The sequence below is a fragment of the Pistacia vera genome, unplaced genomic scaffold (genome assembly GCF_008641045.1).
Source record: "Pistacia vera cultivar Batoury unplaced genomic scaffold, PisVer_v2 Contig338, whole genome shotgun sequence".
Taxonomy (NCBI): domain Eukaryota; kingdom Viridiplantae; phylum Streptophyta; class Magnoliopsida; order Sapindales; family Anacardiaceae; genus Pistacia; species Pistacia vera.
Window position 1 is genome coordinate 1,386,215 of NW_022196155.1, and position 24,193 is coordinate 1,410,407.

Genomic DNA, 24,193 nt, shown 5'->3' on the forward strand with positions numbered 1-24,193 from the left:
CAGTTCACAGGCCGTAGAAGGAACCGCAATCCTTAATTGATGCCGAGGATCTTAGGCGCATAAATGAGACTTAAGCGCCTCAACTCAACTCAACTTGAGGATTCTGGGAGGCTTCTCCTGGAAGAATCCCCTCATAGGCTAGGTACCAATCTCTAAGACCCTTCTGAGATGTGGGATGTCTATTCCCCCTCACCATTTCATCGACAGTGTTTTGAGACAGTTCGACATTGTCCCTCTCTAGCTGTCTGCGAACTCATACGTCATAATCATAGGTCTATATATAGCCTACCGAATAGCCGAGTTGGGCGAGTCGTCTGTTGAGGAATTCGTCCATCTATATAGATTAACGAAAGGTCAAAACCAAACGTATTACCTCTCCAAGACGAGGAAAATACGTTTCAGTGGTCTGGTCGACATTCCAAAGAAGGTCCTGCACTGGGACTCTCAATTTTTCTTTTATGAGGTCGGGGAGACCAACATTTTTGCTTGAAAAGCTAGTAAGACTTCGACCCCCAGTGTGTGCGAAGAGCGTTTCGAAGCTCGATGGTCGAACTAACCAAACTTCTTTGCTTTGTAGTTAACGTCAAGCAGAATTTTCTCCCCACTGTGAGCTTACAGAGGCTTTAGCGCTTCAATGACCTTTTCAACGGGGAGCGCAACGTCAACAAGATTATCCCACTTCCTCGCTTGATGGCATATGACTTTTGCGAGGATAACGTCAATTTTATTACCATCCTTGAAAAAGATAAAAGTGTTCACTTACTCGCACTTTTTCCTTTTGTATAGGTAGGTAGCTGATTGCTTGCTTCTTCTTTCACAAAAATTTGGCCTTAGAAACCAAAGGGCCTGAAGAAAAAGGTGGCAGCTTTTGGTGCTGCCAAGAAATCCCTGGTTTCTCCAGCGAAAAAGTAGCCTACTAATGTTGTTGGCACAAAGCGAAGCGGGGGAAAGCTTGGGGAAGGCCTAAGTGCGAAGAAGCCCGCGACTACCTCTAAGGTAGTTGGCAAGAAAGGTACCTCCAAGCCCCAAAAGGGGCTGGTGAAGAAAGCATCTGAGCCAGCTTGAGGTTCAGGAAAACAGAAAGCACCTGAGCAACATGATGGCTCGAGCAAGAAAAAGATGTCGAAGTAGTATAAAGGCTCCGACAAGAAGAAAACGACCAAGCCTCAAGGGGGCTCGGGGAAACAGAAAGTGACCGAGCAGCATGGTGGCTTGGGCAAGGAGGTTGCAAGGCAAGCAAACGGCCCAAAGAAATCCGCAGCCAAGGACTTGGCCAAGAAAAAATCTATTCCTACAGGCAAAATGGGAAGTAAACCAAGCTCGCCTTAGTAGAGAGGCGCAAAGATGGATGAGGCAACTCAAGCTGCGGTCGATGCATTAATCGATCAACTCCCTGAATACATGTCTGTGGCTCACCCTGGATGGGCTTTGATAACAAAGGAGGTTATCCCAGATGTTTCTTCAATTCTTGGAAGGCTTTTTCACACTCATCTGTCCACTTGAAACCCTTCTTCCCTTTCAGGGTCTCAAATAATAGTAAGCACATGTCTATGGCTTAGGAAACAGACCTACTAAGTGCGACCACACACTCTGTCAAGCTTTGTACCTGCCTTATGCTGGTCGGGCTTTTGTAATAACTCTCTCTAGCTAGTATACTTGTAAAATATATAAAATGAAACTCACTAAACAAGTTATGGAAAATATATATGTATATAAGTATAAGGTAGTGGGTCCAAAACTTACTTTACTTTCATATACAGAGTTCTACATCAAGTAACAAAATCACACAAAAATAAACTTGACAGTATTGCCAAACCCTTCCGCTTCTTGACGTTCCCACCGACCCCTTCTTATCTACTACCTGCAAAAACATTGAAAACAACGGAGTGAGTACTAATGGCTCAGTAAGTAAACCCACTATGCTACTCTTCTATCTCCGTTGCTCATATTCTGAATTTATTTCCTTACATCAAACTTCTCTTTTCTTCTATGCTTTTTCTAACACTCTAGTTTCTCACTTACTCAAGCTAGTGGAAATGGTATCATGCATATGCACAAATGCATAGGATATGCATTTTCTTTTCTGCTTCTCTTCTTTCTTTCTTTTCTATTCTTTCTTGTCAATCGGACTTGGTTGAGGCATAGATTTGGAACCCTGGCCGTGTGAGTGCATTCTCAAATTCTTTCTGGGTACAGTCCTCATCCACATGCACTTCTAACGGACTGTACAAATTCTTCTTTCTTATTCTGAGGCCGCTCACTGAAGGCGGCGTGCATGTGGGGCTAATCACTCACAGGCTCTCCATTGTAACAACCTTCTCTTCTCTTCTTTAAAAGTGTTCTTTTATAGGTTTCTTTCTTTCCCTTTGTTCTTTAATGTTCTTTAATGCTCTTCTAAGCATGTATGCATGTAGATGGGCTTATGCTTGTTATTCTTTCTAATTCACATGTTTAGATGTAAAAATGAAATATGGCATGTGAACATGTCATTCTCTACCATCCACAACTCATATCAAGATAACAAGTAATCATATTCATGCATGCACTTTTCTTTGACATTTCATCAAACAATTTGTATGCACACACAAACTCTAAATTGGCTACACTTCTACATCTCTCTTAAGCCACCAAAATTTGGAGCAAAACTCCTTAAAATCAACATCAAACCTGGAAAGGAATTACACTTCATAAATTCTACTCCAATTCTTCCATAATTCATCCAAACTTTCACCAAACACCATATACACAAACACATAAACCCTATGAACATAAATCATAAGAATTCAACACTTTAAAAATTAATCTCACATCTTAGTGCAAGGATCTTACCTAGGGATGCTTAAGATTGAAATTCCATCAAAAATGAACCAAACTCTATGACTTTCCTTGGAAATTGATTGAAGAAATTTGAGAGAATTTGAGTGGAGAGTAGCGTGAATGGAGGGGAAAAGTTGCTAGGGTTTCATTCTTGCATCCTTAATATAACATAATAATACTTATAGATTCCTATTTTACCCTTGCACTTTCTATGAAATTTCATCTATGTCCCTTAGTCAATTACAATAATGTCCTCACTTCCATTGCATTCTCCATGTAATTCTATTTCTTTTCACTCCCCACACTTTTAACAAATTATGGGTGGAATGACCATTTTGCCCTTAAGCAAGTTTTCCAGAATTTTCTCAAAAAATTCTAGAGAGTTCTTTGCCTCGGCGAAGCTTTTTCTTTGCCCCAATGAAGTCTGCATTTTCTACCACGAATTTGGGCAGAGAGTTCATTGCCGCGGCGAAGAGTGAAAATGCCAACTTCAATGCTTTCACCTTGGAATAAGTAATACAAAGAGCATTAAAACATAAAGAGAGTTACATCCCCTCGATGTGGGTGTTACAACTTTTCATGTCTAGGAGAGCTTGAATCTTCTCTAGGTTGGCTTCAATACCTCGTTGATTTACCAGGAACCTCAAGAACTTTCCTAAGCTTACACTGAAAGCACACTTCAAAGGATTGAGTTTCATCTTGTATTTTCTGAGAATGTCAAACATTTCCCCCAAGTGTTCGATGTGGATTTTGGCGACCTTTAATTTGACAAGCATGTCGTCGATGTACACCTCCATTGTTTTGCCAATTTGGTCAGTGAACATCTTGTTCACTAAGCGTTGGTAGGTCGCCCCAACTTTCTTCAAGCCAAACGGCATAACCCTGTAATAATAAATCCTTGATCAGTAATAAATGAGATTTGTTCTTCATCAGACTGATACATCGGGATTTGGTTGTATCCCGAGTATACATCCATGAAGTTGAGTAGTGTGTTCCTGGCTGTCATATCTACTAACTGGTCGATTAGAGGCAGCAGAAAGTTGTCTTTGAGACATGCTTTATTTAAATATGTGAAGTCGACGCAAGTCTGCCACTTGCCATTCGACTTCTTCACCAGGACTGAGTTGGCAAGCTAGTATGGCTATTTCACTTCTCTGATGAAGTTGATGTTTAAGAGTTTGTCAACTTCATCTTTGAGTGCTTTAGAGTGCTCTGCATTCATAGATCTTCTCTTTTGTCTTATTGGTCGAGTTGTTGGGTCGATGTTCAATCTGTGGCACATTACCTCGAGGTTGATCCCCACCATATCAGCATGTACCTATGCGAATATGTCGAGGTTTTTCTTTAGAAACCACCCCACCAGATTATCGGCCATTTCGTTGCTCAAACTATTTCCGACTTTCAATATGCAAGTTGGGTCTTCCTCTCTGATAGATATTTCTTGCAACTCTTTTGTGGACCCCGCTATGGGCTTTTCCCTATGGATGCGAGGATTTATGGTATCCTCGAGAGGTCCGAGGTACGGCTCAGATTCTATAATGACCATTGTCCTCGGGAGCAGCCATTTTAGTGCAGCATTAATGATTCAGTTGTAACATTCCCAAGATTCTTTTATGTGGCTCCTCATCATCGTGACCCCCCTAGGAGTCGGGAATCTCATTGCTTAGCAGCACGCTGAAGTGACTGCACTCAAAGCATCCAAGATCAGTCTTCCGAGAATGACATTATATGTGATCTAGAAGTCCACCACTAAGACTTATGTCATCACCGTCCTGATTTTGGGTTCTACCCCAGAGTCACTGGTAGGTCGATCGTTCCCTTAGGGACTAGGTTGTCCCTGGTGAACCATAGAGTGGCGACAGATACGCCCTCAAGTCTCTCTTTGTGAACCTCATTTCTCAGAAAACCCCCAAGAAAATGATGTTTGTTGCACTTCCATTATCGACCATCACCTTCAGTACCTTGGCACTACCGATCTTGGCTGCGATTACAATCGCATCATGATGATGGCGAGGAGATTCTTCACACTCTTCCACTATGAATCATATCACCTCGTTTTCTTGCATAGGCAGCTTCTATTCACAGCTCATCACTCGGGAGACTGAGTTTGTTCTAGCATCTCGAGCATATTGCTTGCGAGAGCGTCTTGAGCTCCCTACAATGTCGGGACTCTAGTAGATCATGCCCACCAGGACTTCATTGCTGGCATTGGTCAAGGCTTGTTGAACCTGGTTATTCTGCTCGCCAATACTTTCGCGAACTAGTGTCTCCTTAATAAATTCTTTTAGGTGGCCCCTTCTGATAAGATCTTCAATGGCATCCTTTAAAGCCTAACACTCGTTGGTATTGTGCTCAATGTCCTGGTGATATCGACAGTATTTATGTCGATCTCTTCTACCCAAAGCCCTTCTCATTCTTTCTGGAGCGGGCAGTCTCTTAGCCTCACAAGAGACTTCATATATATGAGCTATGTCTTGTATGAAGGAGATGTATTATGCATATCGCGGGAAAGGCTACTTGTCCCTGCGATTATCTATTCTCTGTCTCTTTTAGGAGTTGTTCTGGTCCTTGTCATTGCGGTCTTGGCCCCTTTGCTTGTCTTATGGGCGATCTTGTCGCCTGTCTGAGGCTCTTTGCGATGAGCTTCTAGGTAAAGCTGCCAACAAGCTTTCTACTCACTGGTGTTTTGCAATCATCTGGTAAAACTTTGTTTGGCTCACATGATCTTCACTTTGGAGCTCTTTCCACAGCTTCGTTTATGGCCTGATGCCTACAATTAGCATAGTCAGGATTGACTCTTCGGGTGCATTCGCTACCTTTACTTGCTAGTTATGGAATCTCATTAAATACGAGGTTAGTGTTTCGTCTCTCTCCTGATGAATGTTGCTCAAGTAACTAAGCCGCATTGCGAACTACCTCCTCACTTGAAACTGTTGTAGGTACAGCAAGGAGAATTGTTGCCAAGAACTGATAGAGTTCGCCTTGAGTCCTTTGTGCCACCTCTTGGCGTCTCCTACCAATGTGATTGCGAAGCAGCAGTGCTTCGCTAAGTCACAGACCTGATGCAGCTCCATCAAATCATTGAAAGTGTCAAGGTGGTCTCTGGGATCTCTTTTCCCGTCAAACTTACTTTCTAACAACCTGAATCCTTGGGGAAGTAGGGCCTAACAAACTTCCTCTGTGAAGGGAGAGCTCGCTATTTTTTCCGCCGCATGGTTCTAGTAGGCTCTTAGATCATCAAACATTTTCTGTACTCGATCTAAGTCTTCGTTGTGGTTGCATTGGCCGGCTCTGTTCAGCCTTACCTTGAGCAAGTGAGTTCACAAATCTGTTGCTTGTGAGCCTCCTTCATTATGCGCATTGATGCATGAAGTTGAGTCATGATGGCTTGGCTAGTTGGTGCTATCGTGCTCATTGGTGCATTGCTCACGACGTCGGTTATAACTAGAACATCTATCATTACCAAATTGGTGCACATGACTCACCTTGTGAGCTTGCGAGGTTTGAGCCTGGCTTGGGCATGGGTTAAAACCAGCACGCTGACGTTGGGGATATCGTCGGGCAGGTTAAGCATCTCGTGGGCGACCATTTCTTTCACTTTTCCCCATTGGCTATTTTCCTAGTCACCTCCTGGGGTTAGTTTGCCCACGGGACTCATGCTCGTGAGTAGTGTGTACTCTGTGATGTCATGGGCGTCGATCGCCCCTTAGTGCCGATGAACCAGATTGGTCACTAGTTGAATTCTAACCCGTCGGGACGATATTGGTGAAGCATGGCTAGTTAAGGTTTTGTGCAGTTGGTTGCTGATTTCTCAACTCAGCCAGGTTCTATTGCACCGTCTGTGCGATCATTATTCTGATCATTTCCACCAGTTGGCCGTTCTCGGGATTTGACGTTCCTGCTGCTTGGTTATTCACAGCTTGTTGAGTTGGAGGCATTGGCGGTCGATGCCCAGCGGTGTCTTGTTGCATCTCCTGGTGGGTGGTCTCCACATTGTCGTGGTTTCTGGTGGTAGTTTTTGATCTTATACGTACCATTTTAGGCCTTGATTGATTAGATCACTGAGGTTGTTTGCCAGAATTTCTGAGACTTTGGCGGAGACCCTCCTTCTAGTGCCGAAATATTGATACAATATTTTGCACTAACTAAAGTGATCCGATCGACCTTATTGGGACTGGAACTGATATGTGCGTAATTACGAGTAACCAACAGTGAATAAATAATAAATGCAGCAAAGTAAATAGCAAAGATATTTTTAAAGTGGTTCCGCGAGTTGAACTCTTGAGCCTACATCCACTGTTTTTGTATTTGTTGTGAGAGCCAAGGGTGGATTTAATGAATGACAAGTGGGGACTGTAGCCCCCACTCAATTTTTTAAAATTTAAAATTTAAAATTTATATTTATATTTATTTAAATTTTGTCCCTATAAAATTTTGAGATTTTAAGAACAGAACGGCCCAACCCCCACGGTAAGTTTGGATTTTATTTTTGTAAAACACCATTTTTAATCCTAATATATTTATTACATATTGTTTGTGATTTTTATTTTTATGCAAGGAGATCTGTTAGTTTTTAAAAGTTTTATTGGGAGTGAAAATGAAAGGAATAAAAGCTGTTGGGTTCACACGTAATTGAGGGGAGAAATCTGAGCATTTTTACAATAGAAAGCTAATCAACTTAATCCTTTTGTTTTCCCCTGTGGGTGATGTGCTTAAGGTTATTGAAGAAGATGATTTAAATCCTAAACAAAGGGGTGAAGCATGTAATCTATTAGATTTAATATATTCCTTCGAGTTTGCATTTAGCTTGCATATGATGAAAAATTTATTGGCAATTACTAATGAGTTGTCACAAGCATTGCAGAGAAAAGATCAAGACATTGTAAATGTTGTGGCCCTAATCAAAGTCTTCAAACGATGGTTACAATTGTTGAGAGATGAAAGATGCGAATCTATGTTGAGTAAAGTTTCTTCATTTTGCCAAAAGCATGATATCACCATTTTGAATATGGATGATATGTTTGCAATTCGAAGGCAGCCATGACAAAGAGTTGAGCACATGACAAATTTGCATTACTATCGAGTTGAATTGTTTTATAAAGTGATCAATATGCAACTTCAAGAACTTAACGCTCGTTTCACTGAGGTTAATACTGAGCTGTTTTTTTGTATGACATGTTTAGATCCAAGTAATTCATTCTCTGCTTTTGACAAGCATAAGTTGATCCGTTTTGTCTAGTTTTATCCATCTGATTTTTCTACACTTGAGTTGATAGTACTTGAGAACCAGGCTGAGACTTATGTTATTGACATGTGTTCTTGTGATGAATTTGTTGAGTTACAAGGAATTGGTGATTTGGCTAAGAATTTAATTTAGTTTAAAAAAAAACATTTTTTATCCGTTGGTGTGTAAACTTGTAAAACTTGCATTGGTTTAATTTAGTTCTACAATGAATCTTATGGAAAGTCGGTTACACAATCGAATGGGAGATCAATGGATGAATGATTGCTTGGTCACCTACATTGAGAAAGATGTATTTGATATAATTGACGAAGAGATGATTATCCAATATTTTTAAAATATGAAAACTCGTTGAGGACAACTATAGAAAAGGATGGATATGATTGGTTTTAATTTTTTTTTTTTTTTTTTTTGTTTATTTTTTGCCCCCATCGAGTGGAATTCTTGGATCCGCCACTGGTGAGAGCTTACAATGATAGTCTTATAATAATTTGCTAACCCCTTTCTTATCATTGAAGGGGGTTTATATACAGGTTTTGTACAAAGGAAAGAGCGAAAATAAAGGGATTACAATTAAGTTTGAAATGAAACTCTGATATTATCGCGATTGGGCGCTGTGATTGCGTAAAGATTGTTGTCAATCTGATCCTTCTCGAGATATCTAGGATCTAAAGTTATCTGTGAATTGGTTTAACAATTGTAAGGATTGGTTGCGACTAGCTTGGACTAGGTCGAGCTATAACTCGACGAACTTATGCTGGGTCAGACAATCGGTAGAGTCAGGCTGGTTCTGGGTCGACCTATAATCTTGCAATTCTCCGAGCTTAAAGGAAAAATCACACGCAACAAACCATAAAGAAAATGTAATTACCTAGTTGGATTCTTATGAGGGTAATTATCAGGAATTCATTAGAAACATACATAAAAGTTCGTTTAATTAATAAATAACATAATTTTTTTTCTAATAATAATAATTTTTATAATCAAAATGACGAAATGGGCTGCTAAATATTCAGTTGTATATGAACCTTTTTGGAATCATCTCCTGAACTTTTAACGGTTTGGTCAAACTGAGATGCCATGCGTAGATAACCTCGTTCAGTATGAGGATGAGAGAGCGCGCACAAAAGGTCGTTGTTATTACTCATGTCAAGGATACCGAAAATAGTTATTTTCACTTGGGATTGGCCTTTCGCCTGCAACATAACAGGTTCCAATTAAAATAAGTCTATGCAACTTGCGTATTTATATTTGGTCAGATTGACTCGTCCCAATTTTCTCTAAACTCAAGAAAAGACACAATCTTATTTTTCAAATAAAGTTTGATCTTTTGGCGTTGTTTTGTTGCTGTTCTTACGTAAGCAACGAATCTACATAAACCGACAACCTTGAAACTCTTTTTTCCCGGGTTTGGTTAAATTGGACCTGCATAAATTTCTAGCCGGCCTACCACGACCCTCACTCTCTCTGTCTCTGTCGGTTTGTGTTTTGCTGCTGCACACCATGGGGTTCTTGAGCTTTTCTTTGTTTGTTGTATGGGCGCTTCAACTTGTTTCTGCACAAACAATCACTGACCCTGCTGAAGGTCTTTGTCTCTAATACTATAGAGTTCTTAAATTTTGATGGTAGTGTATAATTCTATCAGTCTTTGTTTCTCATTAACTTTTGTTCTCCAGTGGCTGCCCTCAACAAGATGATAGATTACTGGAACTTAAGAAGCAAACTGAATCTTACAATTGACCCATGTACTGAAAATGCTCCATGGGCATCTGAGGATGCAAATCCACATATTATATGTGACTGCACCGCCAGTCCCTGTCACGTCACCCACCTGTTAGTTTAATTTATCATCTTCACTGACAAATCTTATTCTTAGCACTGGTATTTTGGTATGATGGTCAGGGTCTAAGTTAATTTATATATATGTATTCCATGTTTCAGAAAGATCTATGCTTTGGACATTTTTGGAGAAATACCAAGTGAACTGTTCGTACTAAGGAAGTTAATGGACTTGTAAGATTCTGAATTCTTCAAAAAGAAATTAAAGTTTTAGTTCCTTCTGTCTTTTTCAAATGATTTGATGATCATGATTTTATGATGCAGGAATCTTGGTCAAAATGTGTTAAATGGACCCATCCCAGCGGAAATTGGAGAGTTATCAGAAATGCAGTACCTGTAACTCCCAACAAGCTTTCTAATATCCTATAATTCAGAGCTTTTGAAATTTTCGATTTAACGCATTTTTTTTGGTTAAGGTCTACTCACAGTTGTTTACTTTGTGTTTGAATAATTGAACAGTAGCTTGGGCATAAACAATCTCACAGGTCAAGTGCCCGCAGAACTTGGCAATCTCACCAAGCTGACGAGCCTGTTAAGTGCATATCTTTCAAATTTTGAATACTTCATTTGCCGGAACCGATTCTAATAATTTCCTTGGTTTCCTATTTTCTTTATTGCAGAAGTTTTAGTTCAAATAATTTCTTTGGTCCATTGCCCAAGGAGCTTGGGAATTTGACATCTTTACAGCAATTGTAAGTTTCGTAATCTAAAAGTCATTTTTTTTAATTGATATTAAAACTTTAAACCAGAATATCTCCAGCTGAAAACTTCTGGATTGCTAGTGGGTCTCGGCTCGCTCACCTGTTCAATTTAATTTACCATTGGCGAAATAAATAAAACTATCTTGTTCTATAAGAGTTAATTAATTATCGTTATTTTTACTCCTTGTAGCTAATCTAATTTTGTTCGTAATTTGATTATCTTTCAGGTATATTGACAGTAGTGGAGTGAGTGGACCAATCCCAGAAGAATTTGCAAATTTGAAGTCCCTACAAAACCTGTACTTCACTGAAAAATCTTTTTGACCCGTTTGATGATATCAGTTGGTTGCCTTATTTTTGGATTCTATTTTTCCTTTTTTCAGATGGGCATCTGATAATATATTCACTGGAAAGCTTCCAGAATTTTTTGGGACTCTTACAGAACTCATTGACCTGTATGCATGAATTTGCTGAATTTATAATGCTATGCTTCAAAGTTCACATGTATTTGACTGATGCTTTATCGTTCATAGGCGACTTCAAGGAACATTACTTGAAGGTCCAATTCCAAGCAGCTTTGCTGCTCTCACAAAACTGACTGACCTGTAAGGTCCTTAAATCCAGGCAACATATCATTTGAATAATATTCCGTGGTTGTTGTATTTTGTATGTGTCGTTGGAGGTACTGATTTACAATTGTTTAATACCATCTATTTTTTACAGGAGAATCGGTGATCTCAATGGTGAAGATTCTACTCTTGATTTTCTAGAAAATCTAAACATTTTGTCTACTCTGTAAGATTTGTAAATCTTGAAACTCTACAGAACCCTTTTTGTGGTTTCATTTCAGATTCTTCTGTTTCTATTTTGTTATGAATCCCCAAGTCATGTCTTGTGGCATTTTCTCTGCAGATCTTTGAGAAACTGTCGAGTGTCAGGTCAAATTCCTGAAGGACTTGCCAAATTTGCTAGCTTGAAACTACTGTAAGTCATCTTGACAACAAAGTCACAGCAGACACATTCAAAAATTTGTTTTTCTTATTCCTTGAAAAAAGTAGTCACTCTAACTCCATGATTCATTGGGATAAATCACTATGTCAGGGACTTGAGCTTCAATAAGTTAACGGGTCGAATACCCAACTCATTTCAAGATTTTGCTTCTTTAGAGTATATGTAAGTACTCTTGTTTTAGTTCTCATTTGTTTTTTCATTATGCCTTAATTGAAACAAATTGTTAGTTATGAAGTAACTGCACCGTCATAACTCAAAAGAGATGAATAAATGAAGAATAGTACCATCCTTTTATGAACTAGAAAAAATGATGTATCTCTTCTGTTGGTCCATCTAATTTCTCTCTGAAAGATACTGATCATATGTCTCAGGTATCTTGGAAACAACAACTTGAGCGGAGAGCTACCTGAGAAAATCATAAGTTCAAAACTCATTGCATTGTAAGTGCTACCTAAGATTTGGTCCCTTTTGTTTTCATTGTTCATGTTTATGGTTTGTCTCTGTCTCTGGCACTTCAATCCAACAAATACTTTAACTATTGCATTTCAGAGATGTCTCATACAATCCCCTTTCGGGAAATTTGGGCCATAATTCTGGCAAAGTAGGATTATCAGTGTAAGTTATACTTTGATTGATTATTATTAACTTTTAGGACTACTTAAATCTTATCCTCCTCTTTTATAAGTTCTCTTGCTGCTGCTAGATATGATATCCCTCTTTTTTCTTTAGGAATGTTGTTGGAACTTCTACCAATGCAAACAGTTTGCAAGATCGGTAAGGTTTTACTTGACTCAGCTTCAGTCCTTTGTAGCTAAATCAGTTGTATATTTCTCAGTTAAATCAAGAAAAAATGTATCTTAATCTTAAGAACTAGTTTCTCTTCTATGATTCTCGAGTGTTGGACATACATTAATTTTCTCCAACCACTTCCACATTGAGGATTACAGGAAAACTTTTGGCTTGTTGCAGTGCCTCAATGGCAATACCAAGTGCAGCAACAAATTTCATTCCTGTAAGTGCAGCCTTCTAAACTTTTCTGCATCAAAAAGTGATTTGAATATCCTTTAATTCTTGTATTGGACTGAAAACAGAAATAAGATAGTTTAATCAAGTTATAGTTCAATGGACTTCTGGCATGTGCTCACTAGAGATCGTTTACTTTCTAATGATATCTTTTATGACTCAACTAAATAGCATCTATATTTTGACTCCACAACATGTTAATGTCTTGAGTTATTTTTATGACTCCACAGTATTTTTATTTTCATTTCAGCTTCATTTTCTATCAAGTCTGGGGGCACAGAATTAACATCATCATTTGGCATTGAATTTAATGATGAGTCTGAAACACTAAAAGCTGCATCATTTTACACAAGCTCTGATTACAGATGGGCAGTAAGCAACACCGGGAACTTCATCTCAAACCCAAATGGACCCCAGTATATAGCAAAGACAGATTCTCAAATCATAGGAACTTTAGACTCTGAGCTGTATAAGACAGCAAGAATCTCACCAAGCTCACTGAGGTACTATGGCCTTGGTCTGAAGAATGGGAAATACAGTGTTGATCTTCACTTTGCAGAGATAGTGATGGAAGACTTGCAGTCTTGGAAAGGTCTTGGACGGCGCTTATTTGATGTTTACATTCAGGTATGGTAGAAATATCCTGCTGGAAAATTCAAAACTATGGGAATTTGAATCTTGAATAATGTCTACATCCTGATTCAGTCATTTCTTTTGGCTAAAAGTCAGAAGAAAATGGCTTCCTTTGGGTTATTTGTATTCTTATTTGTTATTTTTGTTCTCACATGAAATGATTGGTTAAGGGAGAGAGAGTTCTCCAAGACTTCAACATTCAAAAGGAAGCAGGTGGATCCAAGAGAGCCTTAATAAAAACATTCGAGACAAATGTGACAAACACAATCATGGAAATCCACTTCTTCTGGGCAGGGAAAGGCACTTGTTGCATTCCACTTCAAGGCACATACGGACCTTTAGTATCAGCAATCCATGTTTCACAAGGTTCATAAAATTTCTCATATTCTTTTCCCACCAACTTTAACTGTTTCTTATCATTCTTAATCCCATTAACACACATTTTTGCAGTCTCTACTAGTGTGGGTGATTCAAACAGTGACAAAAAACGCGTAGGAAGACTGGTTGGAATAGCAGTTGGATGCGCAGCCGGGGTCGTGATAATCTCTTCCATTTTCTACCTATGGTGGGCAAAGGAGTCTTCAGGACACAAGAAAGTTTTCACAGACTCACCAAAGCATAATTTGGTAAGTTGAGGAAGCCACATTCTGTGTGCTGTAACAAATACTCCCAACCATGTCTCTGCTTGTGGCTTCCCAATAATATGAAATAGTTGGGATCTGTCTATCCTTGTGAATTTTAAATTTTCGTTTGTGTTCCACATTAATTGTATAATAATCTATCAAGTTGGTTAGTGGTCTTGGTGAAATTGTTCTTTGTTTTCTTGTATTTTTTAGTGTGTAGGCCGCTAACCACTCACTAAACATGAAATCTATCAATGTTTTTTTGTATTATTATTATTGAAGGAAAGAATAATTAAGCAAGAATACATGTAATTTCACTTTCTTTGTGAATCTCCTTTAAATTCATAACCTACCTTTATTTTACACCTTGCATGCTTTGTGATATTTAACTTTTGTGTTTCACAAGTGTCTTTTTTAGGTCCGTCCGTAGGGAAAGAATAGATTCATCAACCTAACTTGAAGGAGTCATTATAATATACATCCCCAAAAAGAGAAAAATAAAAAGAATGCAGAAACACTGTTAATAAAATTCATATCGATCACGGTGGGACTCGAACCCACAATCTCCCGCTCCGGAGGCGAGCGCCTTATCCATTAGGCCACGCGATCACCTTGTGGTGGCGTTCCGCAACTTACATAAATTACTATTATGTAATAATCAAGTAGTATAAATTACAAGCGTTGTCATGTGTCTCAATTTAGGGCCGCAAAAGCAAGTAACTCAGACAGTTGACTTTCCATCTCACTCACTTTAGCGTACTACCAATGGCGTATGCCAACCCACTGTCGAACTCCCGGATCAATCTCCACGTGTCAACTCCTTTCATCCAGTCATACAGTAACTCCTCCAGAAGTCTCTATCACCGCAAACCGTACGCGTTGTACTGTAAAATAAACAACCCAACACCCACGCGCACCGTATCAAAACTCAAATCTCTCTTGCCTTTTGCTTTGGTTGATTTCTATTTTAGTTCGGACAAACACACAAATACAACACAGCCCCCGACACTTCCGGTAAAATAGCTGCCCCTCACCAAATCATTTAGATCAAATCGACGGTCCACGTCGGCGGACCTAACTCACTATTTTAAATTCATTTATTTTTTTTTTTAACTCTCTTACCTTCTTCTTCTCTCCTCTCTTGCTTAATTTAGTATTTGAGTCTCCTCCCAACTCAGCGCCAGAGAGAGTCTCGCTTCTAGACGCGGCTTTCAGTCAAACCAAACGACGCCGGTTAGCCGTCTCCGCCACTCCTCCGAGATTCTTCAAGTCTGTTTAGTTTTATTGTTCTCCGTTCGTTTTTGTCCAAGAGAAGTCGACAGATCCGACGACCTTTTTGCTCACCGCAGCATCTTCTCCCAGATCTGACGGTAAATTCAAAATCCCATCACTTCTAGGAATCTGCTAGTAATGTTAATTAATTACTTGAACAGTCTTAATTAATTAATCATAACCGTTAAAACGAATCCAACTGTCTTGATAACTTGATCATTTACTATTCGCATTTAAACATCAGTGAAAAAAAAAAAAAAGGTGTGAGAGTTAAATCAGCGGTAGAGATGGCGCCGAGCACGATTCGGAAAGCGATCGGGGCTGTTAAAGACCAGACTAGCATAGGCATAGCCAAGGTAGCGAGCAACATGGCTCCTGACCTAGAAGTTGCCATAGTTAAAGCGACGAGCCACGACGACGACCCGGCGGACGAGAAATACATTCGCGAGATCCTCAACTTAACCTCTTACTCACGTGGCTACGTTCACGCCTGTGTGTCGGCCGTCTCAAAGCGTCTGGGCAAGACACGTGACTGGATTGTGGCACTAAAGGCTCTGACGCTTATACACCGGCTATTAAACGACGGGGATCCGATATTTCAAGATGAGATCTTATATGCAACAAGAAGAGGAACAAGGCTCTTGAACATGTCGGATTTTAGAGATGAAGCTCATTCGAGCTCGTGGGACCAGTCAGCTTTTGTGAGAACTTATGCCATGTATTTAGATCAAAGACTTGAACTTGTTTTGTTTGATAGAAAGAGTGGTTCTAATTCTGCTTCAGGTTCAGGTAGTCATCATAATGGAATTGGATCTAGATATGGCGATGATTTTCGATCTCCCCCTCCCAGACCGAATGAGTATGATTATGGAGACGCCAGAGGCGATAGTGGTTATGGAAATTATGGAATGACGAGGAGATCAAGATCGTATGGAGATATGAGTGAGGCTACTGGTCGGGAAGAGAAAAAAGCAACGGTGACTCCATTGAGAGAAATGAAGCCAGAGAGGATATTCGGAAAAATGGGACATTTGCAGAGACTGTTGGATCGGTTCCTGTCATGCAGGCCCACGGGTCTGGCTAAGAATAATAGGATGATTTTGATTGCGTTGTATCCGATGGTGAAAGAGAGTTTTCAGATTTATGCAGATATTTGTGAAGTTTTGGCTGTGTTACTTGATAAGTTTTTTGATATGGAGTATACAGACTGTGTTAAGGCCTTTGATGCATATGCAAGTGCAGCAAAGCAGATTGATGAGCTGATTGCTTTTTATAATTGGTGCAAGGATACCGGTGTGGCGAGATCCTCTGAGTACCCTGATGTTCAGAGGATTACAAGCAAGTTATTAGAGACTTTGGAAGAGTTTGTGAGGGATAGAGCCAAGAGGCCCAAGAGTCCAGAGAGGAAAGAATTGGAGGCTCCTCCACAGGAGGAACCGGTACCGGATATGAATGAGATAAAGGCATTGCCTCCTCCAGAGGATTACACTCCTCCGCCACCACCTGAACCAGAACCTGAACCTGAACCTGAGCCTCAGAAACCACAAGTGACTGAAGATTTGGTGAATTTGAGGGATGATGCAGTTACAGCAGATGATCAGGGGAATAAGTTTGCCTTGGCTTTGTTTAATGGGCCTGCGGCTAATGGTAATGGATCATGGGAAGCATTTCCATCAAACGGGGCGCAGATTACCTCGGCTTGGCAAACCCCAGCCGCTGAACCTGGCAAGGCAGATTGGGAATTGGCATTGGTTGAGTCTGCCAGCAATTTGTCAAGACAGAAAGCAGCATTGGGTGGTGGGCTTGATCCATTGTTGTTGAATGGCATGTATGATCAGGGAATGGTGAGGCAGCATGTGAGCACTTCCCAATTGAGTGGTGGAAGTGCAAGTAGTGTTGCATTGCCAGGGCCAGGGAAACCTTCAACGCCGGTATTGGCTCTCCCGGCTCCCGATGGAACAGTTCAGGCAGTTAATCAGGACCCATTTGCTGCATCATCAAGCATACCACCTCCTTCATATGTGCAAATGTCTGATATGGAGAAGAAACAGCACTTGCTAGTGCAAGAGCAGCAGGTATGGCAGCAGTATGGAAGGGATGGAATGCAAGGCCAAGCGAGTTTGGCCAAGCTCACCGGTACTGGATACTACAATGCAGGTCCTATGCCTGTGATGCCTTACGGAATGCCACCAGTAAATGGGATGGGACCACCAGCAGGGTATTACTATACTCCTTACTGATTTTTACCACATATGTTAAGAGAATGTTCTCTTTGTTTGTCATTATGTTTTAATTTAGTGATTTCTTTTCTTATGTGATATGATGTTGCTTCTTCATTTTGTGCACAAAACTGGGGCAAGGGGGAGAGATGGGATCAGTAATTGTGGGGATTTTGGTGATGGCAGATTTGTAATCCATCGTGATGTCATTCTGTGCTTTTGTAATATTAAAATTTGTTGACAACTGTACTTGTTAGTTATCTTTGTGTTCGGAGGAAACTAGTACATACTTTCTTTGCTACCAGACCATAAGTAAGTTCATACCATAAAATTAGGTCCACCGTGGAAGGTTATGTCTTGTGCAACATAACCAGTTAGATCTTCCATGTAAGATGTCGGAAAAGTTAGGTTGTGAGTAGCTTGTTAAGTTGTGTAATTCATGTCCCTTTGCTGACCCCTCCATTAGTCAGTAAGGAGTAATTTTCCAACTTTGGTAAACAGTGCTTACTTTGACTGTTTTCTGTCTGTTTGTCAAATGTGAAGGCCCCCATAACTTTACTCTAATTTCGTTAGGAACTTTAAATATTATGCATCTCAATAATCTATTCATGTAAGTGACGGGCATGACCAGCCACATTCAATTTAAACTTTAAAGTAATTTTTTGTCTTACTTGGTGTCGTAATCCTTTTTAGTCCAAATTGCACTGACATTATTGAAACTATTCTTCATTACAAAAGAAAACAGAAGCATATCCAGGTCAATTCAGAATTTAGAAACTAAGTTAAGGAGGGAAAAGGCTAGAGGCTGACAACAAAGTAGTATTCAGACTGCTTGAGCTGCTGATCATATATATATATATTGCTAAACGGCAAAACCAATGAGGAATATTCCAACTTCGATATGACTCCAAAGCAGCTGAAAATGACTTTTTGGCTCTAAATCATATGATCTATTTGAGTTTTTTTGTTTTCTTCTTTCTGTAATGGTTATTACTGTTAATCCAATCCAAATCAAAAGTCTTATAGTTTGTGGACCCAGCTTAATGTATTATTGTAAGATAACTTATTTCTTTTTTCCTGAAATTTCAGGATTCCCCCACTCAAAAGAGCTGTAGGAATAAGCTTGAAGTGACCACATATTGTTTTTGAGAAGTGGCCATTGGATTCGTAGTCCCTTTAATTTGTTGATTCTATTTAACACTGAAATTGGAACAAGTTGGTCCACCCAAATTCGGGTGTCCAAGAACCAAAAAAAAAAAAACTTGGGATGAGAAACAGGAAACAGTTGAATTTAGATTTAATATTAAATGGGATCATCGAGGTCTGGTGGAAGTTAGTGGTCTTGGTCAAGTGTAGCATGAAAATGAGCAACAATTCAAAAGATCCAGCTATATACTAAGCATGAATGAGAAGGACTTTATTGTCTTGATTTGGTGAGAGTTAGAAAACAACCGACTATGGAATAGAGGCCACATAATTCTAGAAAACTCATCAAAACCCCATGACCCACCACAGTTTTTCTTTCCAAAAAGCTTTAATTTAATGGGAATTTTGAATCTTTTTTGGGTTTTATGGGGAGCAATGAAAAAGATAAAGCTATTATGAAGGAACGAGAACGAACACCATTTACATGCAAATGTGTTAGCTTTTTTCTTTTATTCATTTGGTTTATCTTTTACCTTTTCAATGGTATCTGAGGCAGTCTCAATTGTTTAATTGGTGAAGGTTCTAGATAGTCTACATCATATTCTTTAATCAATGTTTAATATATGCCAAGACACAGCAACAGCATCACAAAAAATACATTATTATTTCATATATATATATATATATATATATTCAAAGGCACGTTGGCAATGGCACCAACGCACGATTTAACTATTTATATTCTGTAAATTTGAACTCACCCGATTGCTGTGCATTAAAAGTATGTTGAATATGAAAAACAGATGGTTTAATGGTTGAAGCTGGAAATTTTAATGGTAGATCACCTAACAGGCTTGTCAAAATCATTGAAAGGTCAACTTCAGCTGTGCGTGGGTCCTGTGGGACTTAAAGCAGTTGATCCATCCCAACAAATACCCATGTTCCTCTCCTTCAGCTCTTCACTTATTTTCAATCACCTTTCAACTTTTTATTTACTCAAAACCAAAAAGGGGAAGGAAATCTCTCAGTTTCTCACAGATACACTTCCCAGTATTAAAATTTGTAGCTTGTACATTGTTTTTAGCATGATAAAAGGTCGTTACATCGATTGAATTGGACACTATTTTATGCCAGACTCTGACTAGGAGTTGAAGAGACTAAATAAAATAGCATAGCATTGAATAGACCCAAACGCTGAGAAGGAGAGGTTTAATTTGGGTGAAGTTTGATTCTTTAAAGACTGTTGTATCTCAAGTCCATTCTGACCATTGCCATCGACCATTCTCGTCCAAATTACTTGGCCCAAGATTTTGTAGGTTAGGCCTAACCAGAGTATCAGACCTTGATTCATGGGCTCCAATTTAGTTGGGCCTATTGCTGGACGACAACTTTGAAAAAGGAAAAGGTAAAGAAAAGGGCAGAATAGTAGAAGATTGGTGAAAAGAGGAAAGGCAACAACTTGNAGGAAACAGTTGAATTTAGATTTAATATTAAATGGGATCATCGAGGTCTGGTGGAAGTTAGTGGTCTTGATCAAGTGTAGCATGAAAATGAGCAACAATTCAAAAGATCCAGCTATATACTAAGCATGAACGAGAAGGACTTTATTGTCTTGATTTGGTGAGAGTTAGAAAACAACCGTCTATGGAATAGAGGCCACATAATTCTAGAAAACTCATCAAAACCCCATGACCCACCACAGTTTTTCTTTCCAAAAAGCTTTAATTTAATGGGAATTTTGAATCTTTTTTGGGTTTTATTGGGAGCAATGAAAAAGATAAAGCTATTATGAAGGAACGAGAACGAACACCATTTACATGCAAATGTGTTAGCTTTTTTCTTTTATTCATTTGGTTTATCTTTTTACCTTTTCAATGGTATCTGAGGCAGTCTTAATTGTTTAATTGGTGAAGGTTCTAGATAGTCTACATCATATTCTTTAATCAATGTTTAATATATGCCAAGACACAGCAACAGCATCACAAAAAATACATTATTATTTCATATATATATATATATATATATATTCAAAGGCACGTTGGCAATGGCACCAACGCACGATTTAACTATTTATATTCTGTAAATTTGAACTCACCCGATTGCTGTGCATTAAAAGTATGTTGAATATGAAAAACAGATGGTTTAATGGTTGAAGCTGGAAATTTTAATGGTAGATCACCTAACAGGCTTGTCAAAATCATTGAAAGGTCAACTTCAGCTGTGCGTGGGTCCTGTGGGACTTAAAGCAGTTGATCCATCCCAACAAATACCCATGTTCCTCTCCTTCAGCTCTTCACTTATTTTCAATCACCTTTCAACTTTTTATTTACTCAAAACCAAAAAGGGGAAGGAAATCTCTCAGTTTCTCACAGATACACTTCCCAGTATTAAAATTTGTAGCTTGTACATTGTTTTTAGCATGATAAAAGGTCGTTACATCGATTGAATTGGACACTATTTTATGCCAGACTCTGACTAGGAGTTGAAGAGACTAAATAAAATAGCATAGCATTGAATAGACCCAAACGCTGAGAAGGAGAGGTTTAATTTGGGTGAAGTTTGATTCTTTAAAGACTGTTGTATCTCAAGTCCATTCTGACCATTGCCATCGACCATTCTCGTCCAAATTACTTGGCCCAAGATTTTGTAGGTTAGGCCTAACCAGAGTATCAGACCTTGATTCATGGGCTCCAATTTAGTTGGGCCTATTGCTGGACGACAACTTTGAAAAAGGAAAAGGTAAAGAAAAGGGCAGAATAGTAGAAGATTGGTGAAAAGAGGAAAGGCAACAACTTGATCTGGCTATCATTAAACACCAGCCACCAACTCCTTGTAAATGCTGGCTTTAATTAACAAACATCAACATTTAAGCTACCCTCCATGTGGGCTTTTACTATAAATTTAATCTGATGAAAGAATAAAATAACATACCTAAAATTACCGATAATTCTTTTCGCATCATTCTCTCACATATACACTTGTTTTAAATATAACCAACCAAACGAACCCAATCCAACTCTATATATTTTACATAAGTTGAAGGTGATTTACAAATCCAAAACTATTTATTAATTATTAACAAAGTAAAGTTATGTCTACCAAACTCCCATAACAATCACACAAAGACACATTTATAAACTGATTAAAGGGGTGTTTGTCTAAACTTATGAAAATTAGCTTATAAGCAACAAGTACTTATAAGATAATTTTAGCTTATAAGTGTTTGAAATTTTAAGCAATTACGTGTTTGGTTAAAGTACTTATAAGTGACTGATAAGTAGTTGACGTGTTTGATAAAATATGGCTTATAGTTACATTTTATTATAAAATAACTAAAAAGAGTACTATATTAAACAAGGGTATACTATAAAATTTTAAAATTAAATAAGGATAATGTAGTAATATACTTGATCAAACTAGCTTATAAACAGAGTGCTTATAAGCAAAAAAAAAATACTTTCCCCCAACTTTTTTTTTTTTGTTTATAAACTCAACTTATAAGTTTAAAAAAATTATAAACAAACAGATCAACTTTAATTTTAAGGCTTATAAATAAGTTTGACCAGTTTATAAGCTTAGACAAACAATTTAATTTGTATACATTACTGCTATTAACCGCGTGAAATGAAATGAAAGAAATGCACATCAAATCAATGGACGTTTGATAAGAAATAAGATTTTAATTACTGAATTGGACACTGAATTTTATGAATACATCACCCTTTTGATTTTTTAATGCCAACTAGAAGCCTATACTTTTTACCTCCAATCAATACTTAGACTACGTATATAATATTTAATATTATTTATTAAATAAAAACTTACCTAATCTCATGTCTTAATTGGAGCAAGTGTGAGACAAAGAACAGTGGGTTTTTTCCCAGCTCTTTCATTAACTTTACCCAAAGATGCAACAAATGCCATCAACTGCATCCTAATCCTTGAAAATGACATCATTTGCTATACTCAACAACGCTTTGATCGAACCCCGAGAAAACTTTCTTGCGAATAAAAATGGGTGACGCCCTTTCATCACAGCCAAATCAGACCCGTTGTTTCCATCATCACCGTACCTTGGCTTGTCATTTCTCAACTTAAATATCAGCTCCGGTCCCACCTCAGACTCCTGGTACTCGCGCGGGTGACCCCCAGAACTGATACTCCAGTCCACGTGGGTGAGCGTGGCCGGCACGCACCCCCTTGGATCCCGCATGTGTATAAGGGTAGAAAAGTAATTCTCTTCCGGATAACACGTGTCATAGTTTCTGCATGGTTTGTTGAACTTGCTCCAAATCCAGCTGTCACTAACCACAAGCCTCGCATGCTTACGTGTCAACACCCAGAACTGGGACCCAATCCTAAAATCCTCCAACTTCACTTCTGGTAACATCGCGGTCTCACCACGCGCCGCCCACCTGTCATACGACCCAGGCTCGTTTTCAAGAATCTCAATGAAGCTCTTGTTAGATTTCATCAGTGTTCCGTAAGTGAAATTAAAAGAGTGAATGGGTATACAAGACGGAGACAACATGGCAAACATGTAATTTCCCGAGTCATGCAGCAGAGCGTGAGCAAGTAAGCGACGCGCGGCAGAAGCGAGAGTGGGAGTGAAGCGGAGAGAGGATTGAGAAGGTATAACTCGCTGAGTAAAAACGCCTGAAAACGGGAGGTCGTATTCAAAACTCGGGTCCGCATGGACGTAAATATTGTACAGATTCTTGCTAGTGTTGTTGAAGTACAGTTCCCAAAGTGGGGCTAAAGGAAGAGGCATAGTGGTGAGGAACATAAACGCGAGTTTTCTGTTCGAAGTGGGTCTTCGGCTGACACGCGCAGCGACTCGGAAGAGTAATTCATCATCTTTGGGTATTGGCGGCGGTGGAGGCTGTGGAAGAATGACGAGTGGGGTTCGATGGGTGTGGTTAGAAGAGTTTTGAGAGGAGATGGTAGTGGGGGTTGTGATAGTGAAGACAATGGCTAAGGGTAAGCAGAGAAGTAGAGCACAGAAGAGAGACAGTGGAGATGGCGACAGCATGTTTTGCTGTGTTCAAAGTTGGTGATTTTGAAGGGGATTTGATTGATTAATATCCCGAAAATTTTGTTATCATAGAATCCCTCGGATCTGTATCGTAACATGTCGATTCGTCTTTTTCGTTCAAATTCGTGACGATCTGACAATAAATACTAATCTGATCAAATTTAACTGTCAACACTATAGATAGGTTTTTCGACCACGACGACCAGATCTAACCATGAATCGTTAGGCCTTTATAAACTGATTATTTCAGACTCTCGTGTGTATCATGAACCAAGCTTACCCCTATTAAACCGTGAAATAAATGAAAAACAAGTCCACATCAATCAATGGAGTGGATATTATCATATCAGCTGTGATTTGAGCACTTTCCCACCCTTTAAGTTTCAAAATGACATTTTCTCACCGTTTTCTATTAAAAGGTGATTAAAAAGACAAAAATACCCTTACATATTTGACTTTATTGTTTTTTATTATTTTTTATCATATCAATAGAGTCAATTACCAAAATACCGACTCTTCAAATATGAAATTACTAGTATTACCTCAACTTTATATGAAAATTAAATTACCAATGTATCCTTGTTTTTCATTAAAAATAATGTCTCAAACGTATGAAGTTAATGTTGGAATTT

At 38.9% G+C, this 24,193-nt stretch overlaps 3 protein-coding genes and 1 non-coding gene across 5 annotated transcripts; 2 read left to right on the forward strand and 2 right to left on the reverse strand.

Annotated features, from left to right (window-relative positions):
- Positions 1-9,478: 9,478 nt before the first annotated feature.
- On the forward strand, positions 9,479-14,060 carry LOC116137974 (probable LRR receptor-like serine/threonine-protein kinase At1g56130). The gene is made up of 19 exons (XM_031423665.1): positions 9,479-9,644; positions 9,736-9,892; positions 10,001-10,072; positions 10,163-10,234; positions 10,358-10,429; positions 10,519-10,590; positions 10,827-10,898; positions 10,983-11,054; positions 11,133-11,204; positions 11,323-11,394; positions 11,512-11,583; positions 11,701-11,772; positions 11,982-12,050; positions 12,160-12,225; positions 12,340-12,384; positions 12,558-12,622; positions 12,884-13,260; positions 13,437-13,632; positions 13,717-14,060. Exons 1-19 carry the CDS (start codon positions 9,563-9,565, stop codon positions 13,899-13,901), a joined length of 1,962 nt encoding a protein of 653 aa, XP_031279525.1. The 5' UTR covers positions 9,479-9,562; the 3' UTR covers positions 13,902-14,060.
- Positions 14,061-14,425: 365 nt separating this feature from the next.
- Positions 14,426-14,498, reverse strand: TRNAR-CCG. Its single transcript has one exon. It is a non-coding gene; the product is annotated as a tRNA-Arg (tRNA).
- Positions 14,499-15,013: 515 nt separating this feature from the next.
- Positions 15,014-17,945, forward strand: LOC116137975 (putative clathrin assembly protein At2g25430). 2 transcript variants are annotated; one of them, XM_031423667.1, is made up of 2 exons: positions 15,014-15,259; positions 15,423-17,945. In XM_031423667.1, the coding sequence occupies exon 2, from the start codon at positions 15,449-15,451 to the stop codon at positions 17,399-17,401; it is 1,953 nt and encodes a 650-aa protein (XP_031279527.1). In that variant the 5' UTR covers positions 15,014-15,259; positions 15,423-15,448; the 3' UTR covers positions 17,402-17,945. The 2 variants fall into 2 exon arrangements, with proteins under 2 accessions (XP_031279527.1, XP_031279526.1); XM_031423666.1 differs by having other exon boundaries at positions 15,406-17,944.
- A 4,435-nt stretch (positions 17,946-22,380) lies between these two features.
- On the reverse strand, positions 22,381-23,596 carry LOC116137979 (glycosyltransferase BC10-like). Its single transcript, XM_031423671.1, has one exon. The coding sequence runs from the start codon at positions 23,556-23,558 to the stop codon at positions 22,461-22,463; it is 1,098 nt and encodes a 365-aa protein (XP_031279531.1). The 5' UTR covers positions 23,559-23,596; the 3' UTR covers positions 22,381-22,460.
- Between the last annotated feature and the right edge of the window lie 597 nt (positions 23,597-24,193).

Bases quoted from the DNA above. Each gene is read 5' to 3' on its own strand.
- LOC116137974 (XM_031423665.1), top strand. From the start codon at position 9,563: ATGGGGTTCTTGAGCTTTTCTTTGTTTGTTGTATGGGCGCTTCAACTT. The intron at 11,055-11,132 runs GTATGCATGAAT...TATCGTTCATAG, and splicing joins CTTACAGAACTCATTGACCT to GCGACTTCAAGGAACATTAC. The intron at 12,623-12,883 runs GTAAGTGCAGCC...TTTTCATTTCAG, and splicing joins CAGCAACAAATTTCATTCCT to CTTCATTTTCTATCAAGTCT.
- LOC116137975 (XM_031423667.1), top strand. From the start codon at position 15,449: ATGGCGCCGAGCACGATTCGGAAAGCGATCGGGGCTGTTAAAGACCAG.
- LOC116137979 (XM_031423671.1), bottom strand. From the start codon at position 23,558: ATGCTGTCGCCATCTCCACTGTCTCTCTTCTGTGCTCTACTTCTCTGC.